The following is a 17,905-nucleotide window of genomic DNA, read 5'->3' on the forward strand; positions in this document are numbered from 1 at the left end:
AAAATAATTTCCTATTTTATGTTGAATGTCTGACTGTATATAGATGACAGCTTTGTGTTTGGTTAGTTTTGAATTATAAGAATATATTTAAGTGTTTATTTCACATTTCATTCCATTCAAAACTGAGTGAAAAGATAGACTTCTAAAAAGTAAAAATTGAAACAAAAACAAACAGTGTCAATACCTTTTCAACAAAGTACTAGTTCTTAAAAACACTTATTATTCTGGATGGGATGAATCGCATGTCAAAGTTGTAATATAAAAGTCAATTACCTTTAGTGTAAGGTAATGTAAACTCCAAGGCCGTTATTACAAAGCATAGCAAATAATGCTTTGCCAACACAATTCATTCCTCCTGATTTGTACATACTGTGTATAACTGGCTCTTTAATTTCTCTCCAGTGACTGTGAGGATGCTTGGGCAGGTACCTAAGACTAGATGCTAAAAGCTAAAGATATCATCACACTGCTCAAGTGTTCTATCACAGATATGCTTCAGTTTCCCCTTTAAAAGCTAAGTTTAAAAGCAGTAAAATATTTTATTCAAGCGATTTAAATATTTAATTAAAGTCAAATCAATTAGAAATCCCACTTCCCTTTTAAAATAAATAAATAACTACATAAATGAAAAGACATTCATTAATTAAGAAAAAGGAAAAAAGCTCTAAACTCTAAAATGCTCTAAACTCTGAAGTCACTGTGTCTTTAAATTATTTCTGCAATGACCTAAAACAAACAAACAAACAAAAAAACAAAACAAAACAAAACAAAACAAAACAAAAAACAACAAAAAACCAACACAACTGTTCAGAGAACTACAGTACTGTCCTTTAATCATTTTAGATTTTGAGAAATCCACCAAAAATGGAGCTGTTACTCTGAGTCCTCAGACAAAAAGCCCTATATTTGCAGCTAATCTCTTTTTTTTGTTTGTTTGTTTGGTTGGTTGGTTGTTGGTTGGTTTTGCTTTTGCTTTAACTTTGGTTGACCTTCAACTGTTAGATGAAAGTACAAGAATTATCAAGTCAGTTTTCAGTAACTTGAACTTTCATGATGAGTGTTACAGAAAAGGAAAATGGTAAAGAGCACCAGTGAGAAGTGGATTGTTCAGTATTGATCTTGTCTAGGTAAATCCTCCTGTAGATATTGTCTACCTATTGCCCTGGTGTCCTTTAATGGTATAGCATACACCCACAGAGAAAGCAAAGCTACCACATACATATCAGTGATTCTACTCATAACCAGATGCAAAGAAAAGAAAAAAGGAGTAGCATCTCTACTGACAGGATATAGCTGTATTTTGGTAGGTCTGTTTTGTCTGCATAGAAAGGTTAGGCCAGCTAAATTCACTTGCTGGAAGAAGGCAAGGAATATATCCTGGTGTACAGATTCAGTAGATCTCTGGTAGTATGGGCTGCCTTGCACATGTGCATTATAGCATGTTTATGATAATTGTCAATTCATCTAATACTAATTTGAGTGGTTCTTCAGTGTAAATGCTACACCCTATACCTCAAACAAGAAACAATCACATTCACCTCAGATCACAAATCACAGGCATCCTACAGAACCATATCATGCAGAGTTGGTTTATGGTTAATAAATATATTTTTTTCTAGTAATGAATATTGAACCTTTAGAATGTGAACAGACCTTCCAGAGAAGGTTAAAAAAAATAAATAAATTAAAAAAAAAAAAAAAAAAAGGGGTTATTGAAGTCACATGATAAACTCAGAACAATCACTATCCTAATTTTCCTCAGTTACTCCAGCTGAGAACCTGACATAGATGCCTTTTATGTGCAAGTAAGCAAGAAGCTTACCTGGAGCCTAGGCATAACAGCACTGAAGTGCCTAAATAGCTGAACTGTATAATTATTTGTGAGACTGAACATTTTATAATGCTGCTAATGGCATAACCAGCAAGAGTGCCTGAGCAGTTTGTCAAAGATACACTCAGTATATGAAGGCAATATATAACAGCAAGGGGCAAAAAGGGACTTGAGATGCAGTTGTTCAAATAGAATACAGTAAAAATCATGTATGATTGCTGCTTCAAAAGTAGTGTCTCCTGTTTTATTATGTTGGCCAGTGACATCAGAGATGGATGCTGGTGGTGTGGAAGTAGAGGCTGAACATTCCCACCAATACTCCATTACATTTTGTTGCCATGCAACAAATGACAGCAGAGGGACAATCTGACAAAATGGTATCTGACATGGAAGTGTGTATCAAACAAAAATGTGTCACTGAATTACTTCATGTGGAAAAACCTACTCCCACTGACGTTCATTTCCATTTTTTACAAGTGCAGCATGCAGGATCTTGTTCAAGTCTAGCAAAAATGCAAAGCTGATAGTGGTGACTAAAAAAATTATTGTTTTGCAGCTGAGAATTTTCTCTCCCAAACAGCACTATTGTGCTCTTTCTTTCTGTTGTAGTTTCCATGGAAATTGTTCTATTATTTTATGAAAAAGGAGGAATTACTTTCAGAGCAACCTACTCACGGCAAACTGCAAGGTAACAAAGGTGGATGTAGAATAGAAAGAAAGCAGGCTGCGTAAAACAAACAAATTGTGCTCCTGAGATATTCTACATTGGAAGCAGATGAGATCCATCCCTCCTCTTAGGTAGGTTGTAAGGAAAGTAAAAATACCATGGAAACACGAGGGGGAAAAAAAGAAATATAAAAAGAGGAGAAAAGATTACTCCTGACTTTGGCTGTAGCTTCCCTCATCAAAGCAAGCCATATCTGATCCTCAAACCTGACCACACTTAGTACAGCTAATTGCCATGGCATCAGCTATGTGGTATAGAATATACCCAGCTAATATAGGCAATGATTATTAAGAACAATTTGAATATGCAACAATATAATCATGTAAAAAAATAACATTGAAAATATGTACTGTTAATGAACAGCAATATAGTAAGGCACTGTTTAAACAGTCTTTTAGTGACATCAAAATCCCTGATACATATACACAAAATGTGCATATTTACACATGTCTGCATACACACACATTCTCAGTTGAAAGAGTCTACTGTGAGGTTGTGCTTTATATTCTGCATAATAACTTAAAGGTAATTAGACCCACATTAATTTCATCTAAGGTTCTGTGGAGTCCAAATACAGGACTTTAATATGTATCCATTATAACAAGTATAGGAATGCTGCCTTAGCTACCTCAGCAACAAAAATGATTTCATCCTGTCATCAGCTCAGGAAGGACAGAATTGTTTGTGGACTGTAATATGAACTGAATCAATAAAATATTCTTGGCTAAATAAAAAGCCTCAAAAAACTAGTTACTGGTTGGAAACTGGCATAGGCAGTAAGGGATTTCTTAGCTCTTCTATGCCAATGTTGAAAACAGAAAACTACATCGTGAGTGACCACTGCAATGCCCTAGCTTTACATCAGGATAATACATTTGAAATCAACTGGGATTCCGTGATGCAAACTCAAGTGCTACAACGATTAATCAGGTCACCAACCTCTTTTCCCCTATGTCTATGAAATGTTATTTAATTAAAACTAAAAATGCCATGTGGGATTGGTCCCAGAATATGGTTTCTAGGCACTGCATAAATAGGCTAAAGATACTACTTTATTGTTAATAATGTTTCATCTATTCAGCATTGTCACAGTTTGGTGATGTCTAGCAACTGCTCTTTAATGTTCACACACCACAGGATGCTCTCATAGTTTCAGAAAACAATTTAGAAATTTTCTGTCAGCTAATTACAGTTGAAATTGCCATTAATCAAAGAAGAAAAATATTTTGGACAAAATGAAATTTTGGAAAAACAAAACACGGAAAGGCCATAGAATCATAAGATTATAATATCATAGAATCTTTGAATGCCTTGAATCAGAAGGGGCCTCAGAGATTACCTAGATCTTTCTCCCCTGCCAAAAGCACTGTTGCCAGCCACTAGATCAAGCTGCCCAGGGATATCTCTGGGTAACCTGTTTCATTGTCTCGCCTCTCTGAGAATTAGAATTTCTTTCTAACATCTAATCTAAATCTTCCCTCTTTTAGTTTTAAGCCATTCACCCTTATCACTACCAGACCATGTAAAAAGTCAGTGTCCCTATTTATTAGCTACCTTTAAATACTGGAAGGCCACGATAAGGTCTCGAACCCGGAGGCTTCTTTTCTCCAGGCTACACAAGCCTCTCAACCTCCCTTCATGATAGAGATTCTTCAGCCCTCTGATCATCTTCAGGACTCTCCTGTACACCCACTCCAATAGCTCTACATCCTTCCCCTACTGGGGACCCCAGGCTTGGATACAGTACTCCAGATGGGGCCTCACAATGGCAAAATAGAAGGGGACAATCACCTCTCTCACTCTGCTAGCTACCCTTCTTTTGACGCAGCCCAGTTTACCATTGGCCTTCCAGGCTGCAAGAGCAGTGTTGGCTCATGTTCAGCATTCTGTCCATAAGGACCTGCAAGTCTTTCTCTGCAGGGCTGCTCTCAGTGAGTTCTTCTCCCAGTCTGCACTTGTATTTGCTACTGCCTCAACCCAAGTGCACCACCTTGCACTTAGCCTTGTAAAGCCTCATTAGATTACCATATACCTACTTTTTGAGCCTGTACAGATTTTTCTGAATGGCATCTTTCCCTTCTATTGTGTCAGTTGCATCACTCAGTTCAGCATCATCAGCAAACTTGCTGAGGGTACAATCAATCCCACTGCCTGTGTTAATAAAAATGTTGATCACCAGTCCCAAAACCAACCGCTGGGGTACGGCACTCACCACTGGCATCCACCTGGACATACAGTTGTTGACTACAATGCTTTGGATCATGAAAGATATCACACCCTGATTTCCTTGAATTCCAGACTGATTTTTTATTTCAAAATGTGCCTTTTTTATATATAGAAAACAAAAATAAGAAATACATAATAAACAAACAAAACATTTCAATCACCTCAAATACTTCAGGTATCTGTTTTGAATGACAGTAGAAATTATTAATTCGGTTTCCATCTTTACTTGATTGCTTATGTTTTTATTTTGTATTGTAGAAGAAAAAATAAAAAATAAAAAAATGAACTGATGAATTTCCACAACACAAACCACCTCTTCATGTTTCTTATATTTAAACAGAGATTTCTTATGATATTTTGAAGCATCACATTTATGTTTTACTTGTTCTTTTGTTGTTGTTGTTTACATGAAATGTTTCTTAATTCCAAGGTACTTTGTCTTTCAAATAGTTTATTATTTGTCTCTGAAATCTGCATGCTTTTTGAAGTCTGAGTTGAGAGAACATCAAGAAAAGAAAATATACAATTTTGTCCAGTTAAAACGATTAAATTATGGTAGATTAACCTGTGAATTAATAAGAAAACCAAACCATGGTATTGCTGCCATGCCACATAACTACATTAGACCTCCATAAAGAAAATGACTGGTATATGTAACCACTGATGCATAAAGTCAGGTCTGAGAAACAAGGAGAAAGAGGCAGTTGGCCTGTTTTCTTTTGGAGCAGACTTATTTCTGTAAAATACCGGGACAGAAGGCAGTACCTGACATTCTGAGAACTTGGTCAATTTCTAGCTCTATCAGTGGCTTAATGGGTGACCTTCCCAAGGCCAATGCTTCTGCTTTCCAATCTGTTGAGCAAATGAAATTAAACTATATTCCACTGTGAAAGCCTTTAAGATAGGTTGATAAAAAGTGAGTATTGCTCTTACATAAGATTTGACTTTTCACATTACATCATTGAGTAACGGTGATAATTACCTCAGTCACCACTTTTGTTCATCACAGACTCCTAGTAACTTTGGGCTCTATAATTCCTTCCACTTCTGAAGGCTGAAAAACTCAGGCACAGGTGAAAGAAATGAGTTGTCCATAGTCATGTCAGCAAAATATCGGTTGAGATGGAAATTCAGCAATTTTTTTCTCAGGGTCATGTTCTGCCCTTTCAGAACCATTTCCTTTTCCATTATTAAACAATGGAAATGCATTACAGTTATAGAGAACACAGGCATAAACTCTTATCTAGTTTTGTCCATTTAAATGATCCTTCTGTTGCTCTGAGGCTGCACCATGAAAATAGATAGAAAAGAATTAATTATTGAAAACACACTATAGATCTATTATTCAAGCTGATGTGATTCAGTGGGATTACTTGTGTAAGCAATAGATTGAAAGTTTAGATACCTTTTTTTTTAGTTTGAGATTCTTTATGCTGCTTAGTGCTGATCTAAATTACACTGTGATATGTATGCAAGTTAACTCTTGCACTTCCTATCTCAAACTATGAGTTTTCATACAATGCTGAAAGTCATTGTTAACTAACAGCAGATTGCATAGATGCACGTAACTACCTCAGTCTGTTATGCATACTGCAGAGTGACCAGCTATTTCAACTTTTTGCTGTTTGCAGCCTCTAATGTTTCAGGAAAGAATACAATAAGCAAACAAGCAAATTACAAAAAGGTCACATTAGTAAGAGTACAATATATTGATTACACTGCATGGAAGGCTAGTCTTGCACATTGTTGAGAATTGTTGTTACAAGTGCTTAAAATGATAACACTGGAATCTGTTTTTAAAAATAACAACACAATAGTGTTGAGGTTAGTATATGGTGCAGATTTTATCACTCCTTATTAAGAGCTGTAACATTATACTAGTGCTTTCCCTGCTATATCTGACCAAAAGAATGTTTCTCACAGCTCCAGTTAATTGCACTGCAATATTTTTACCCAGCCTGAACACATGTGCTTTATCACAAAGGGAAAAATAAATAAATCTCTCTGCTTCAGTGCTGCAGTGCTAAAATCTGCAATGCCAAATTTAGGAAGAAGCATGGAGTAGAATCCCAATTCCTGAGTCAGGCAACAAACCACCTTACACACTGCACTGGGAAAGGCAGAGAATCAGGCCTCCACATCAAGATCAGGAACAATGAAGATGCTGCTCGGAGGTTGTTTAAGGGAAATGCTGCAGTGGAATCTCTGACATTCTGGGGTCAGGGCTGCAGCAAAACCATTTCCCGCCATCCAGTCTCTACAATTTGAAATTCACTCTTTAAAACAGATAACCTCTTTCTGTTGAATCAACTTTTTATGTGTCTGCATTTATGTTTATGTATATTTGTGTTTTGGAAAGAGAAGAAATAAAGGAAGAGGGTGAGTCAGCTCCTCTCTCCTTCCAACCAACAGCACAGTGAGCAGAACATACTTTCCCAATGGAGGCTTAGGGTCAATTCATTGCTAAGCTGGAAAAGAATCAAGTTTGTCCCTTGGCTTCCCTACAATACTCTTTTCCTTTGAAAGCATTTCATTCCAGCAGACTGTGTTACAGTCTGCAGAGAAATAAAAATAAAAATAAGTAACAGGAAGAGAAAGATAAAATATAAATGTGTATGTGTGGATTCAGTGCTTTGCTAAACAACTATTCTAGATACTCTTGACATTAAGGGTGCTAGTTCTAGGGCACTATCTTCTAAGAATTGCTCAGATATGTTAATGCAAGCAATCACAGTGGAAACTGGGCCAGAAACATAGATCAATATATATAGTTTAAATAAGAAATTCTGGTTGGGAATCTGTCTGGCCCACTCACTAAATGCACCTCTTGCTTCCACATCATCAGAATTTCAAAATAATATGACTACATGGTTTTTATAGCAGACCATGCTCAGGCTGGATATAAAACCTGTCAACTTTTTGACATCTATTCATTTATCTAACCCCTAATGTTTGAAGCTTTTAAGAGTAACTCTATGACCTATTCAAGCCAGCATTTCCAACATAAAATTACTGCAAGGTCTTACAAATATGTTCAGTGGAGAATGGCAGCCTATGGATTTTACTACAGGCTCTACAGTCTAAACATGTGATGGGAAGTCAATTTGGTCAAGCTCAGTCTCCTATGAAAGCACAAAGCAAGCAAGTCTGCCCAGGGCTCTGCACAATCCACTGAATGCTCTAAGAAGTAGGCTGTAAGCTCATGCTCCCCCACCGTCTTTCTCTGGTTCAGGGAAATCTTAAAATGTTTCTTGTAAAGTAGAACAGCTGCAGTAAGAGGGCTGGTAGCCTGATGGTTGAGGGTATGAGCCAAAAAAGAGGAACATGTGGGACGAAATTCTCATACAGCACAGAAGATAAAGAATTTTGATTTTCTAATGCTGAGCCAGTCTCCTACCCACTAGATGGAAGCAAGCAAACTATCTCTCCAATGTTCTTTTCTTCCATCCTTTAAAACAAACAAACAAACAAACAAAACTAAACAAAACAAAACAACAACAAAAAATAGAACCCACAAAACATCATCATCTACTACTTCATCATTTTGCCAAGCTCCATCTGGTGAATGTATCACAACCCTTAGTAAAAACTAGATGATCAGAACTTGCCTAAAACCATCAGGGGAACAGTTTCTGGAGGGGCTGCATCAATGTGTGTATATATGTATAGGTATACACACATATTTATGTTTCCCATGGACCAAGTGCATGGAACATTATTGGAGCAAATTGCTCAAAGAAGTTGTGGAGTCTCCTTGTCTGAAGATATTCCAAACCCACCAGGACATTTTGCTGTGCAACTTACTCTGGGAACCTGCTTTTGCAGGAAGGTTAGATTAGGTCATCTCCAGAAGTCCGTTCTAACTCCTACAATTCTGTGATTGCATATTAAAATACTGCAAGTAGGTTATCTACAGTAGTAACTTTTGTTATGTAGACACATTAAAGATGCTCAGAATCCTGCTTTGCAAAATCTGCAATGTTAGATGAGAGAACTATTTTTTAACATGATTCCATACAGCATAAATAAACCCTTAACCAGTTTTACAGTGTTACTACTTCATAGTCAGAACAAGAGGGAGATGAAAGACTACCAGCTGGGAAAATGTAAATGTATCCCAGTACATTTGCTTATTTGAAGATATTTAACTCCATATTAGGAGTTAAAACATTCCTATTCTGAAGGCAACTGTCGTGCTGGAGTCAATTTGTTTGTGTTTGGTTAAGTACAGGACTTTAATCCCTGAAGAAATATGTAAGTGGGAAGATTACTGCTGTGGATTTCTAGAAGCTGCAAAGGGAAGAGAGGTGAAAGGCATCAGATAAGGAAAGGAGTCAAGGAAGATAGATCTGTCCTTGTGTGCTCTTTCCCCTTTCTAATCCACTGGGTAATTTGGAGAGGATAATGTGAGCTCTGATTGTTCAACCAGTCTGTGTCTTTAAAAATCGGATGCTTATACTGAATTTTAAAGACCTGGATTCATTGGCCTTTCAGTGCTGCAGGATCTCTCACTTTACAACACAGTCTAAATAGAAAAGTAAAACATCTTAGCTTGAGAGGCCCTGATGCAGGAGCAGACATTTCCTTAAAACAGAGGCATGGCTTTTCTCCCCAGATACATGTTTCCATACTTACTATAAGAAGATGAAGAAATCTGGGAATTTAGGAATATGGCACTGAATAATGACAGACTGATTTCACAGCCCTGACACACCTTTCCCATGAACTTGACTTACAGAACCAAAGCTTCAGATATCAAATAGGAAATGGATTATGCCCTTTTTCTTCCCCTCTGACTTGTCTTCTAGATGCTAACTTTTATATGGCAGATGTACTCCAAACAATGCATTTTATATATATATATATATATACATATATATATATATATATACATATATATATATATATATATATATGTGTGTGTGTGTGTCTTTCTTTACACCTCCAAAGTATTCATCTGCAAGCACAATAGTTTCCATATCCAAATACTTTCTGTTGGAAATTACATATTGTAAAGACCGTTACATCTTCTGGCAATTTTTTTGCCTTCTTTTTCTTCTGTGAGATTCCATTTGTTTGGCTCCCACTAGTTCCCACCTCTCAGCAAATGCCTTGGAAGAAGCAGGTTATTTGTCCTTCATGCTTTGACTGCAGGTTGTTTCATTTTTATTATTATTATTATTCATACTTACTTATTTAATATCTCGTTAACTTTCAGCTCCTTTGGTTGCATTTTGATCGTTTTTACAGTGCCTGAGCAATTTTAATAACACAATGGTAAAGACGCTAAGAAGTTTTATTCTCGAGCATATCTTTAGTCCTCCTGACCCACATACCAGTAAGCACTCACCAGGCTCCAGCGTCTCAGCACTTCCTCCCCCGTGCCTTTACCCACAGAGATCGGGTCGCTGCTGCTGACAACACGAGTGAATCTCCTACTCCAACCCTGTTCCTACCCCCGCTCCTTTTCCCTGACTCTCTCACCTCCGTCTGAGGACTCATCTGGGGGCTGTCCTGCCTCCGGCTGCCCCTACACTTGGACTCAGCGATACTTGAGGCACGGAATGTTTGCAGGCAGCCCCGAGCGCTCCCACCCCCGGCATGCACCGAAAGGCGAAGTCAGAGACAGCGACAGGAGAAATGAATTAATGCGCCTCAACGCGGCGCCAAGTTTCCTTCCCCTCTTTTTTTCTCCTAATGAAACCACTAACATATTTACTGTGGTGCTTTCTCTCTCGGCGGCATTTTATCTCTTCTGGACCGTTTGTAATTTATTGGGCGGACGTTTTCAGGGCCAGAATTTCTCTGCTTTTTTTTTTCCGTCTCCTAGCCCGTTCTCCCTCCCCCCGCCCCCAAAGCTTCCTTCCTCCGCAGTCCTCGCCTACCGCAACTACCAAGAAGGCCAAACCTTCATCCTGGGGACCCGAAACGGCAGTCTGATTACATTAATTTGATAAGATCATCCTCGGCAGGATGTCTAATTCACTTGGAAGCGGCAGCCAGGGGAAAAAAAGAGCTTTGACTAAATTAGCATGCCGCCGGGACCAGGGGTACGGGTTGCACCTGGCTTCCCATATAAATAACTCTCCTTCCCCCCGCTCTCCCGCGCTGACTTCTCCCCCCTTCCTACACGCCGCAAAGTTCATCGGCAAGCCGGCCGGGAGCGGTGCGGCCCCGGGCTGCGGGATGCATCGGCTGGGCCGCCTCGCCCGCCCCCGCCTCCTCCTCCGCCTCCGCGTCGACGCGGTTTGCCGAGGATGGGGGGAGCTCCGTTTTTCACTAGCACCACCAGAGGTGCAACTGGTCCTTCGCTTGCAGGCATCTGAAACCCGTCCAAATGATGCAGAAACTTTTGTGTGCTTGGCTCCTGTCTGTAAGGCCAGGCACCGATTTTTCCGCTGTGTAATCTCTTTTGTCAGAAGAGTGGGAGGGAAGGGTGGCGGGGGCTGGGGTGGGAGTGGGGGTGGAGAGCAGCCGTTGTGCTTCCACGGAGCGGGTATTGAAAGCATCCCTAGAGAAATATCCATGCATGCACATACGTGCTTACCTAGATTTATTTGTGTGTAGATAAAAATGTCAAAATGCACAGCTGTCAGTTTCACCCTTCTCCTTCTCTCCTTAGGGGAGACGCTGTAGTCCGTAGGTGCTGTGAATTGCTAACAGTGCAGCAATCCCCTCCTCCCTACCCCCTTTTCTCCTCTGTGATCATCTGATTTTTTTATATATATGTGTAAGAATATATAATATAATAATCCACACTTATTCGTTGCACAGCGAAAGCCAGCAAGAGACTTAAACCCAGCACGAAATACTGTAGATTGCAGGGGAGGAAGAAATGCATTTAAAGCAACGATAAAAATGGCGTGCAAAATAATTACCTCAAATTGCTACTCGCTTGACACCCTGACACTAATTCTGCTCAAGCCATTGGGAAATACAATAAGGAAAACACACCTTCCTCCCCTGCTTGTGCAGGTATGTCCGTGTGGATGGGGGCAACAGGGAACTGGCCATGAGTGGGGGGATGCTAAACTTCCCATCTTAAAAGGAAAGAAATAAATTAAATAATCTATTTAAAAAAAGAGCATCTAAATAGATCGCCAGCTTTTAATGCCAACATTTTTAATGCTTGCCGTGTACGTGGATTGATTTTTTTTTTTTTTTTTTAATCCAGCATTCCCTCAGCAGATGGATTTTTGCCACTGCAGCTCAGCAGAGGGTGTCAGATCTTTCAGAGTGCACCAGGTTGAAACGAGCAGAGCATCTTAGCAACTCTCCCTCTGCGTGCATGTGAGTGTGTGCTAGCGTGCGACTCGGCAGCGGCGGAAGAAAAAAGAAAGAAGAGCGAGCGAGCGAGGGAGCGAGCGAGGAGGAGAGGCAGCGCGGCCGGCGGGGCGAGGCGCGGCGCGGGCGGGCGGGCGTGCGGACGGGCGGCCCCGCGGCAGCTCCCGGCGCCGGCATCATGGGCAGCAGCGCTCCGCAGCGGGGGCAGGCGCCGCGCAGCGCCGGTAGCTCGGCGGCCCGCGCATAGGCTGGGGCGCGCTTTCAGCACCGGGGCGCTGGACAGCGCCCGGAGGGCGGCGGGCGAGGAGCGCGGCTCCGCGGCAAGGTCAGTCCGGCGCGGAGCCGCGCACAGCGGCAGCCTCCGCGGGCACCGCTGCGCGCTCCGCCTGCTTCTCTCGACCATGCAGCGGCGGCTGGCGGCTAGCATCGCTCCCATGCCGGTGAGCCAGCCCGGACCGCAGACCTCCGCTTAGCTGCCCGGGAACCGTCAGGGAGGGGGATCGAGGAGGGGGAATTTTTTTCCTTCCACTTTTTTTTTTTTTTTTTTTTTTTTTTTGCGTGCCTTGCAGTACGTGCCTGGAGAGTTTGTGGATATAATTATTGACTGGAATCTGGGCTGCTGCAGATGTATGTGGGGGGGGAGAGAGGAGAAAAGAAGGAGCCCCCCCCCCCCCCCTCCCCCCTTCCTCCGACCCTCCCTGCTCCCCCTCCCCACATTTTTTCCCCCTTTGGTGGTGGTTTGGACATTTTGTATTGAATGAACTGGAATTGTTTTCCGCGTGAGGAGGATGGTTGCTGTTACTTTGTGATGAGATCGGGAATGAATTGCTTGGTTTAAAAATGCTGCTTTGGATTCTGTTGCTGGAGACGTCTCTTTGTTTTGCTGCTGGAAACGTTACAGGGGACGTTTGCAAAGAGAAGATCTGTGCCTGCAACGAGATAGAAGGGGATTTGCACGTAGACTGTGAGAAAAAGGGATTTACCAGCCTGCAACATTTCACCGCCCCAACTTCCCAGTTTTACCATTTATTCCTGCATGGAAATTCCCTGACTCGACTTTTCCCTAATGAGTTTGCTAACTTTTACAATGCAGTCAGTTTGCACATGGAAAACAATGGTTTGCATGAGATTGTTCCTGGGGCTTTCCTGGGGCTGCAGCTGGTGAAACGCTTGCACATAAACAACAACAAGATCAAATCGTTCAGGAAGCAGACTTTCCTGGGACTGGACGATCTGGAATACCTCCAGGCAGATTTTAATCTATTGCGGGATATTGATCCAGGAGCGTTTAGGGACTTGAACAAACTAGAGGTGCTGATTTTAAATGACAATCTCATCAGTACCTTGCCCCCCAACGTGTTTCAGTATGTGCCGATCACCCACCTCGACCTCCGGGGAAACCGTCTTAAAACCTTGCCTTACGAGGAGGTTCTGGAGCAGATCCCAGGCATTGCTGAAATCCTGCTAGAGGATAACCCCTGGGACTGTACTTGCGATCTGTTGTCACTGAAGGAATGGCTGGAAAACATACCCAAAAATGCTTTGATCGGCAGAGTGATTTGTGAAGCTCCCACTAGGTTGCAGGGAAAAGATTTAAATGAGACCACAGAGCAAGAGCTGTGCAAAAAGAACAGAGTGGATTCTAGTCTAGCTGCTCCCCCTGCCGAAGAAGAAACCTGTGATCCTGGTCCCATTCCAACCCCCTTTAAAATACATGGCAAAGAAGACCCTGCCACACCAGGATCTGGTCCAAACGGAGGTACAAAGATTCCTGTCAACTGGCAAATCAAAACTAGACCCACTGCTGCTGTGTCAACTGTTAGTGTGAAGAGCAAGCAACCGGCTATCTTGTCCTGCCCTCAGATCTGCAGCTGTGATCAGATCCCTGGCTCGGGTTTAAAGGTTAATTGCAATGACAGGAATGTAAGCAGCCTGGTGGATCTGAAGCCTAAGCCGTCCAATGTGCAGGAGCTGTTTCTGAGAGACAACAAAATACACACCATCAGGAAATCCCACTTTCTGGATTACCGAAAACTTAATTTACTTGATTTGGGAAACAACAACATAGCCACTGTTGAGAACAACACCTTCAAGAACCTCTTTGAACTCCGATGGCTGTACATGGATAGCAACTACTTAGACACCTTATCCCGGGAGAAATTCACTGGACTGCAAAACCTGGAGTACCTGAACGTGGAGTTTAATGGGATCCAGCTGATCATGCCCGGCACCTTCAATGCAATGCCCAAACTCAGAGTCCTCATCCTCAACAACAACTTATTGAGGTCTCTCCCAGTTGATGTCTTCGCCGGGGTCTCCCTTTCCAAACTCAGCATACACAACAATTATTTCATGTACCTCCCAGTGGCAGGGGTGCTGGACCAGCTCACCTCCATCACCCAGATCGATCTGCACGGCAACCCGTGGGACTGTACTTGCCCTATTGTGCCTTTCAAACAGTGGGCGGAAATGCTGCGCCCCAAGGTGATTATGAGCGACCTGAGGTGCGAGTCTCCAGAAGATTTCTTCAAGGAGGATTTTGAGTCCCTTTCCAATGACGTGATTTGCCCTCAGCTAAAAATATCGCCCACCTTAAGTTCTACCAACAAAAACAGCACTGGGGTTGCAGAAACAGGTACTCACTCCAACTCCTACTTGGAGACCAGTCGAGTCTCCATTTCGGTGCTAGTGCCAGGGCTGCTGCTGGTTTTTGTGACCTCTGCTTTCACGGTGGTTGGCATGCTGGTGTTCATCCTGAGGAACAGAAAACGGTCCAAGAGGAGGGATGCCAACTCATCTGCATCTGAGATCAACTCCTTGCAGACTGTCTGCGACTCATCCTACTGGCACAACGGGCCCTACAGCACCGATGGGGCCCACAGAGTTTATGACTGCGGTTCCCACTCCCTGTCAGACTGAGGATTTGGGTGGGGCAGGGGTGGCTGCTGCCTGGGCTGACCCTGTGCTCTCCCAGTGATGGGGAGGCAAATGCCAGCAGGGACGGCTCTGCACCTCGGCTACCTTTTGTGAAAAACCACTCATGCACTCCCCCGCGACCCCCAGGGCAAGAGCCGCTCTCGGTACGAGTCGGGGGAGCCCAGCGGAGGGCACCTCCCCCTACCGAGCGCTGCCAGGACAGCAATGGATGAGCGAGGACCTGCTTCCTTCGTCTCCGGCAGGGTGAACCATGGCTCTTGGTTTTGTTGGGCCTTTGTTCTGTTGTGTTGGGGGTTGTTTTGCTTTTTTGCCCTCTTCCCTTTTGGATGGACCCCTCCCTTGAGAGGCCAGGAAGAGGAGGGGGACAGAGGAAGGGCTGCTGTCAGCCTCCTCCTGACAAAACAGGAGTAGAAAGTTGCACGAAGGCATGAATGTATTGTAAATAAATGACTCTGACTTCAAAACAGACAAATGAAAAAAAAAAAAAAAATTAAAAAAAAAACCAACAAAAAAAAAAACAACTGCTGCATGGCTCGCATGGATACAACGCACCCCAGGGATGCTCCAGCCCACAACTGGAAGCAGCGTCTAGTTCACACCATCATCCCTCTTACCTGATAAGTCCCTTCGTATCAAACCTTCTATATAAGAAATACAGTATAATAATAAAAGTGCCATTTCGCCATTTTTTTTTGTGTGATCAATAGGCAGTAGAGATCGTACTTTTACCATGGTGGGGGGAGGGGGGAAGGGGAGGGAAGTAAAGGTTTTATTTAAGACATTGTTGCATGAATATTCTCATTTGATTTTTTTTTTTTTTTTTTTTTTTTTTTTTCATGAGGTGGGAATGGCTTTTTTGGGAGATATTTTCTTTCTGAGTGGTGAATTTTAGTTTTTGGGGTTTTTTTTGTTTTTTTTTTTTTTTTGTTTTTTGTTTTTTGTTTTTTGTTTTTTTTTGCAGGAGGGAGAGGGAGGGAAGGGAGGCTTTGGCTTTATTTTTCTCTCTCTTCATTTTTGGTATACATATTCAGTATTGCCTTTCCATTTGAATGTAAAAATTAGTACCCTTGATTTCTATTATGGTACCAGTGTAAACATTCAGAAAAAAAAAAAAATTAAAAAAAAAAATCAAGGCAGTTAAGCATGACCAATTAATGTCACTCTAGTGCTTAGGCTGCAAAGTTTAATGGTAGAAAAATCTGTGCTGTTGTAAATCTTACTATAACTTGAGGAAATTAGAACTGAGGAAGCAAGTGAAAATTACTAATTCTATTTGAGGTTTTATAATGGCATATTTTTTCAGTATTAAAGTGAAAATGTTTTCAACTCTGGGTCCTTACCATTTTTCCAGCATCAGTTCTTGCAAGTGGGTTATTTGGGTTTAGGGGACAGAGCTTCCTTTCAGTGCTGTGTGTTTCTCCCTCCATCCCTCCGCTTCCAGCCCCCCTGCTTTCCTTTCTCCCTCTCTTCCTCTCTCATTCATGTACACGCAGTGCCACAAACACTCTTCTCCAATGTAAATAACACACAGAAGTTTCTTGCCTCCCTAAGTCCCCCCATCCTACCCCCCTTTCCTCTCTCTCTCATAATGCAGCAGTGAATCTCTTTATTAATACTGTGAATCTCTCACTGCTGTTGCTGTTGCTGCTGCTGCCACTGCCTCTGCTGCACACACTGCAGATGTATTAGGGATGTTAGCGGGAATTTGATTTAATTGACTCTGCCTACCTCAGTCTCATTAAGCCAGAGTTGGATTTCACTGGTCAGCACTTCAGGCCCTCATGCAGCTTGCTGGACTGCTGGCGAGGTGAGGCTGCTGTGGGTGGCTGGATTCCAGCTGCTGCTGGAGGTGGGAAAGCTAATTAGTGAAAGGACTTTCCCATCCCTGTTCTGGGTTGCTGAACCTTTAATATTAGATGCTGAAATAAACAAAGCATAGGACTGCAGTTAGACTTTAGGCAGCTTGCACTTGATCCTATTCTGGTATGGGGAAAGTGCCCCGAAACCCAGTAAGAGCTGCAAAGAAGAAAGCTCCTGCAAATCATTTTTTAACTCAGAGCTCAAGTCCCAGTAGAGATATGGAGAATTTCAGTCACGTTGCTTCTGGCTTTCTCCAGGCAGAGAATCCTTTTAAAGAGTAAAACACCGTAAGGGACTTGCTAAACTTCAAATACTAATTCGGTTTGCTTTATAGAAAATGTCCACCTTTGGGATGTGCAATGAGAAAAAAGATGTGCATACACAGATACTGCAATTGATACACTCTTGAAAATGAGGCAGAAGCCTGATTTCAGGTGTTCATGAAGTATTAAATGTGAGATCATTTTTCCGGAATCCTTTATCATTATGGAAAATTCTGCAGTCTGCTAGAAAATACCTTGGTGTTTGATTATACAGTTCTGGCAACATACTGTCCTGTTTAATTATATAAATCATTCCAATTTCAAGGACCCTTCTTTGTTTCCCCCTGCTTCTTTTGTGCACTGATTGTTCTGCCAGGACATTCTATGTAAGACAAAGTGATGGCAGTAGAGTCACTAGTTTGCCATTGTGCTTCCCTCCTACCTGCTTGAGAAGAAAACAAAAATGCATTCACCCAAGAGTCAGTATTTCTATCTTTGTGAGACCATCTGCTTTAACTTAAGTATAGTCCAAATATATTTAATAACATAGCAGTACACCACTAGACTACCATTTATGTCTTGCTGCCTTCCCCATGCCACTGCAGTGAGAAAACTGAAGAACAGAGCAGTCAGAATACACCTCGTGCTAAAAATCATTGTTGTGTTAGGCTCACTGCTATGGAAGTTAAGATAAAAGAGGTAGTAAATTAAAGATGCCAAATCAGTTGTTGAGGCAAGTCATACACACATTGAAGAGGCTATCATACTAAATACATG

General features: G+C 41.8%; 1 protein-coding gene and 1 long non-coding RNA gene across 3 annotated transcripts in view; one reads left to right on the forward strand and one right to left on the reverse strand.

The window, feature by feature from the left end:
* LOC140259565 (uncharacterized) overlaps positions 1-10,605 on the reverse strand; it is a 28,901-nt gene extending 18,296 nt beyond the window's left edge. For both annotated transcript variants that reach the window (XR_011905416.1, XR_011905417.1), the window contains exon 1: positions 10,135-10,605. This is a non-coding gene — a long non-coding RNA (uncharacterized lncRNA). The remainder of the gene's footprint in view (positions 1-10,134) is intronic.
* Positions 10,606-11,456: 851 nt separating this feature from the next.
* On the forward strand, positions 11,457-15,690 carry SLITRK1 (SLIT and NTRK like family member 1). Its single transcript, XM_072351014.1, has 2 exons — positions 11,457-11,759; positions 11,959-15,690. Exon 2 carries the CDS (start codon positions 12,909-12,911, stop codon positions 14,985-14,987), a length of 2,079 nt encoding a protein of 692 aa, XP_072207115.1. The 5' UTR covers positions 11,457-11,759; positions 11,959-12,908; the 3' UTR covers positions 14,988-15,690.
* The last annotated feature ends 2,215 nt before the right edge of the window (positions 15,691-17,905 follow it).

The sequence above is a fragment of the Excalfactoria chinensis genome, chromosome 1, assembly GCF_039878825.1.
Source record: "Excalfactoria chinensis isolate bCotChi1 chromosome 1, bCotChi1.hap2, whole genome shotgun sequence".
NCBI classification, from domain to species: domain Eukaryota; kingdom Metazoa; phylum Chordata; class Aves; order Galliformes; family Phasianidae; genus Excalfactoria; species Excalfactoria chinensis.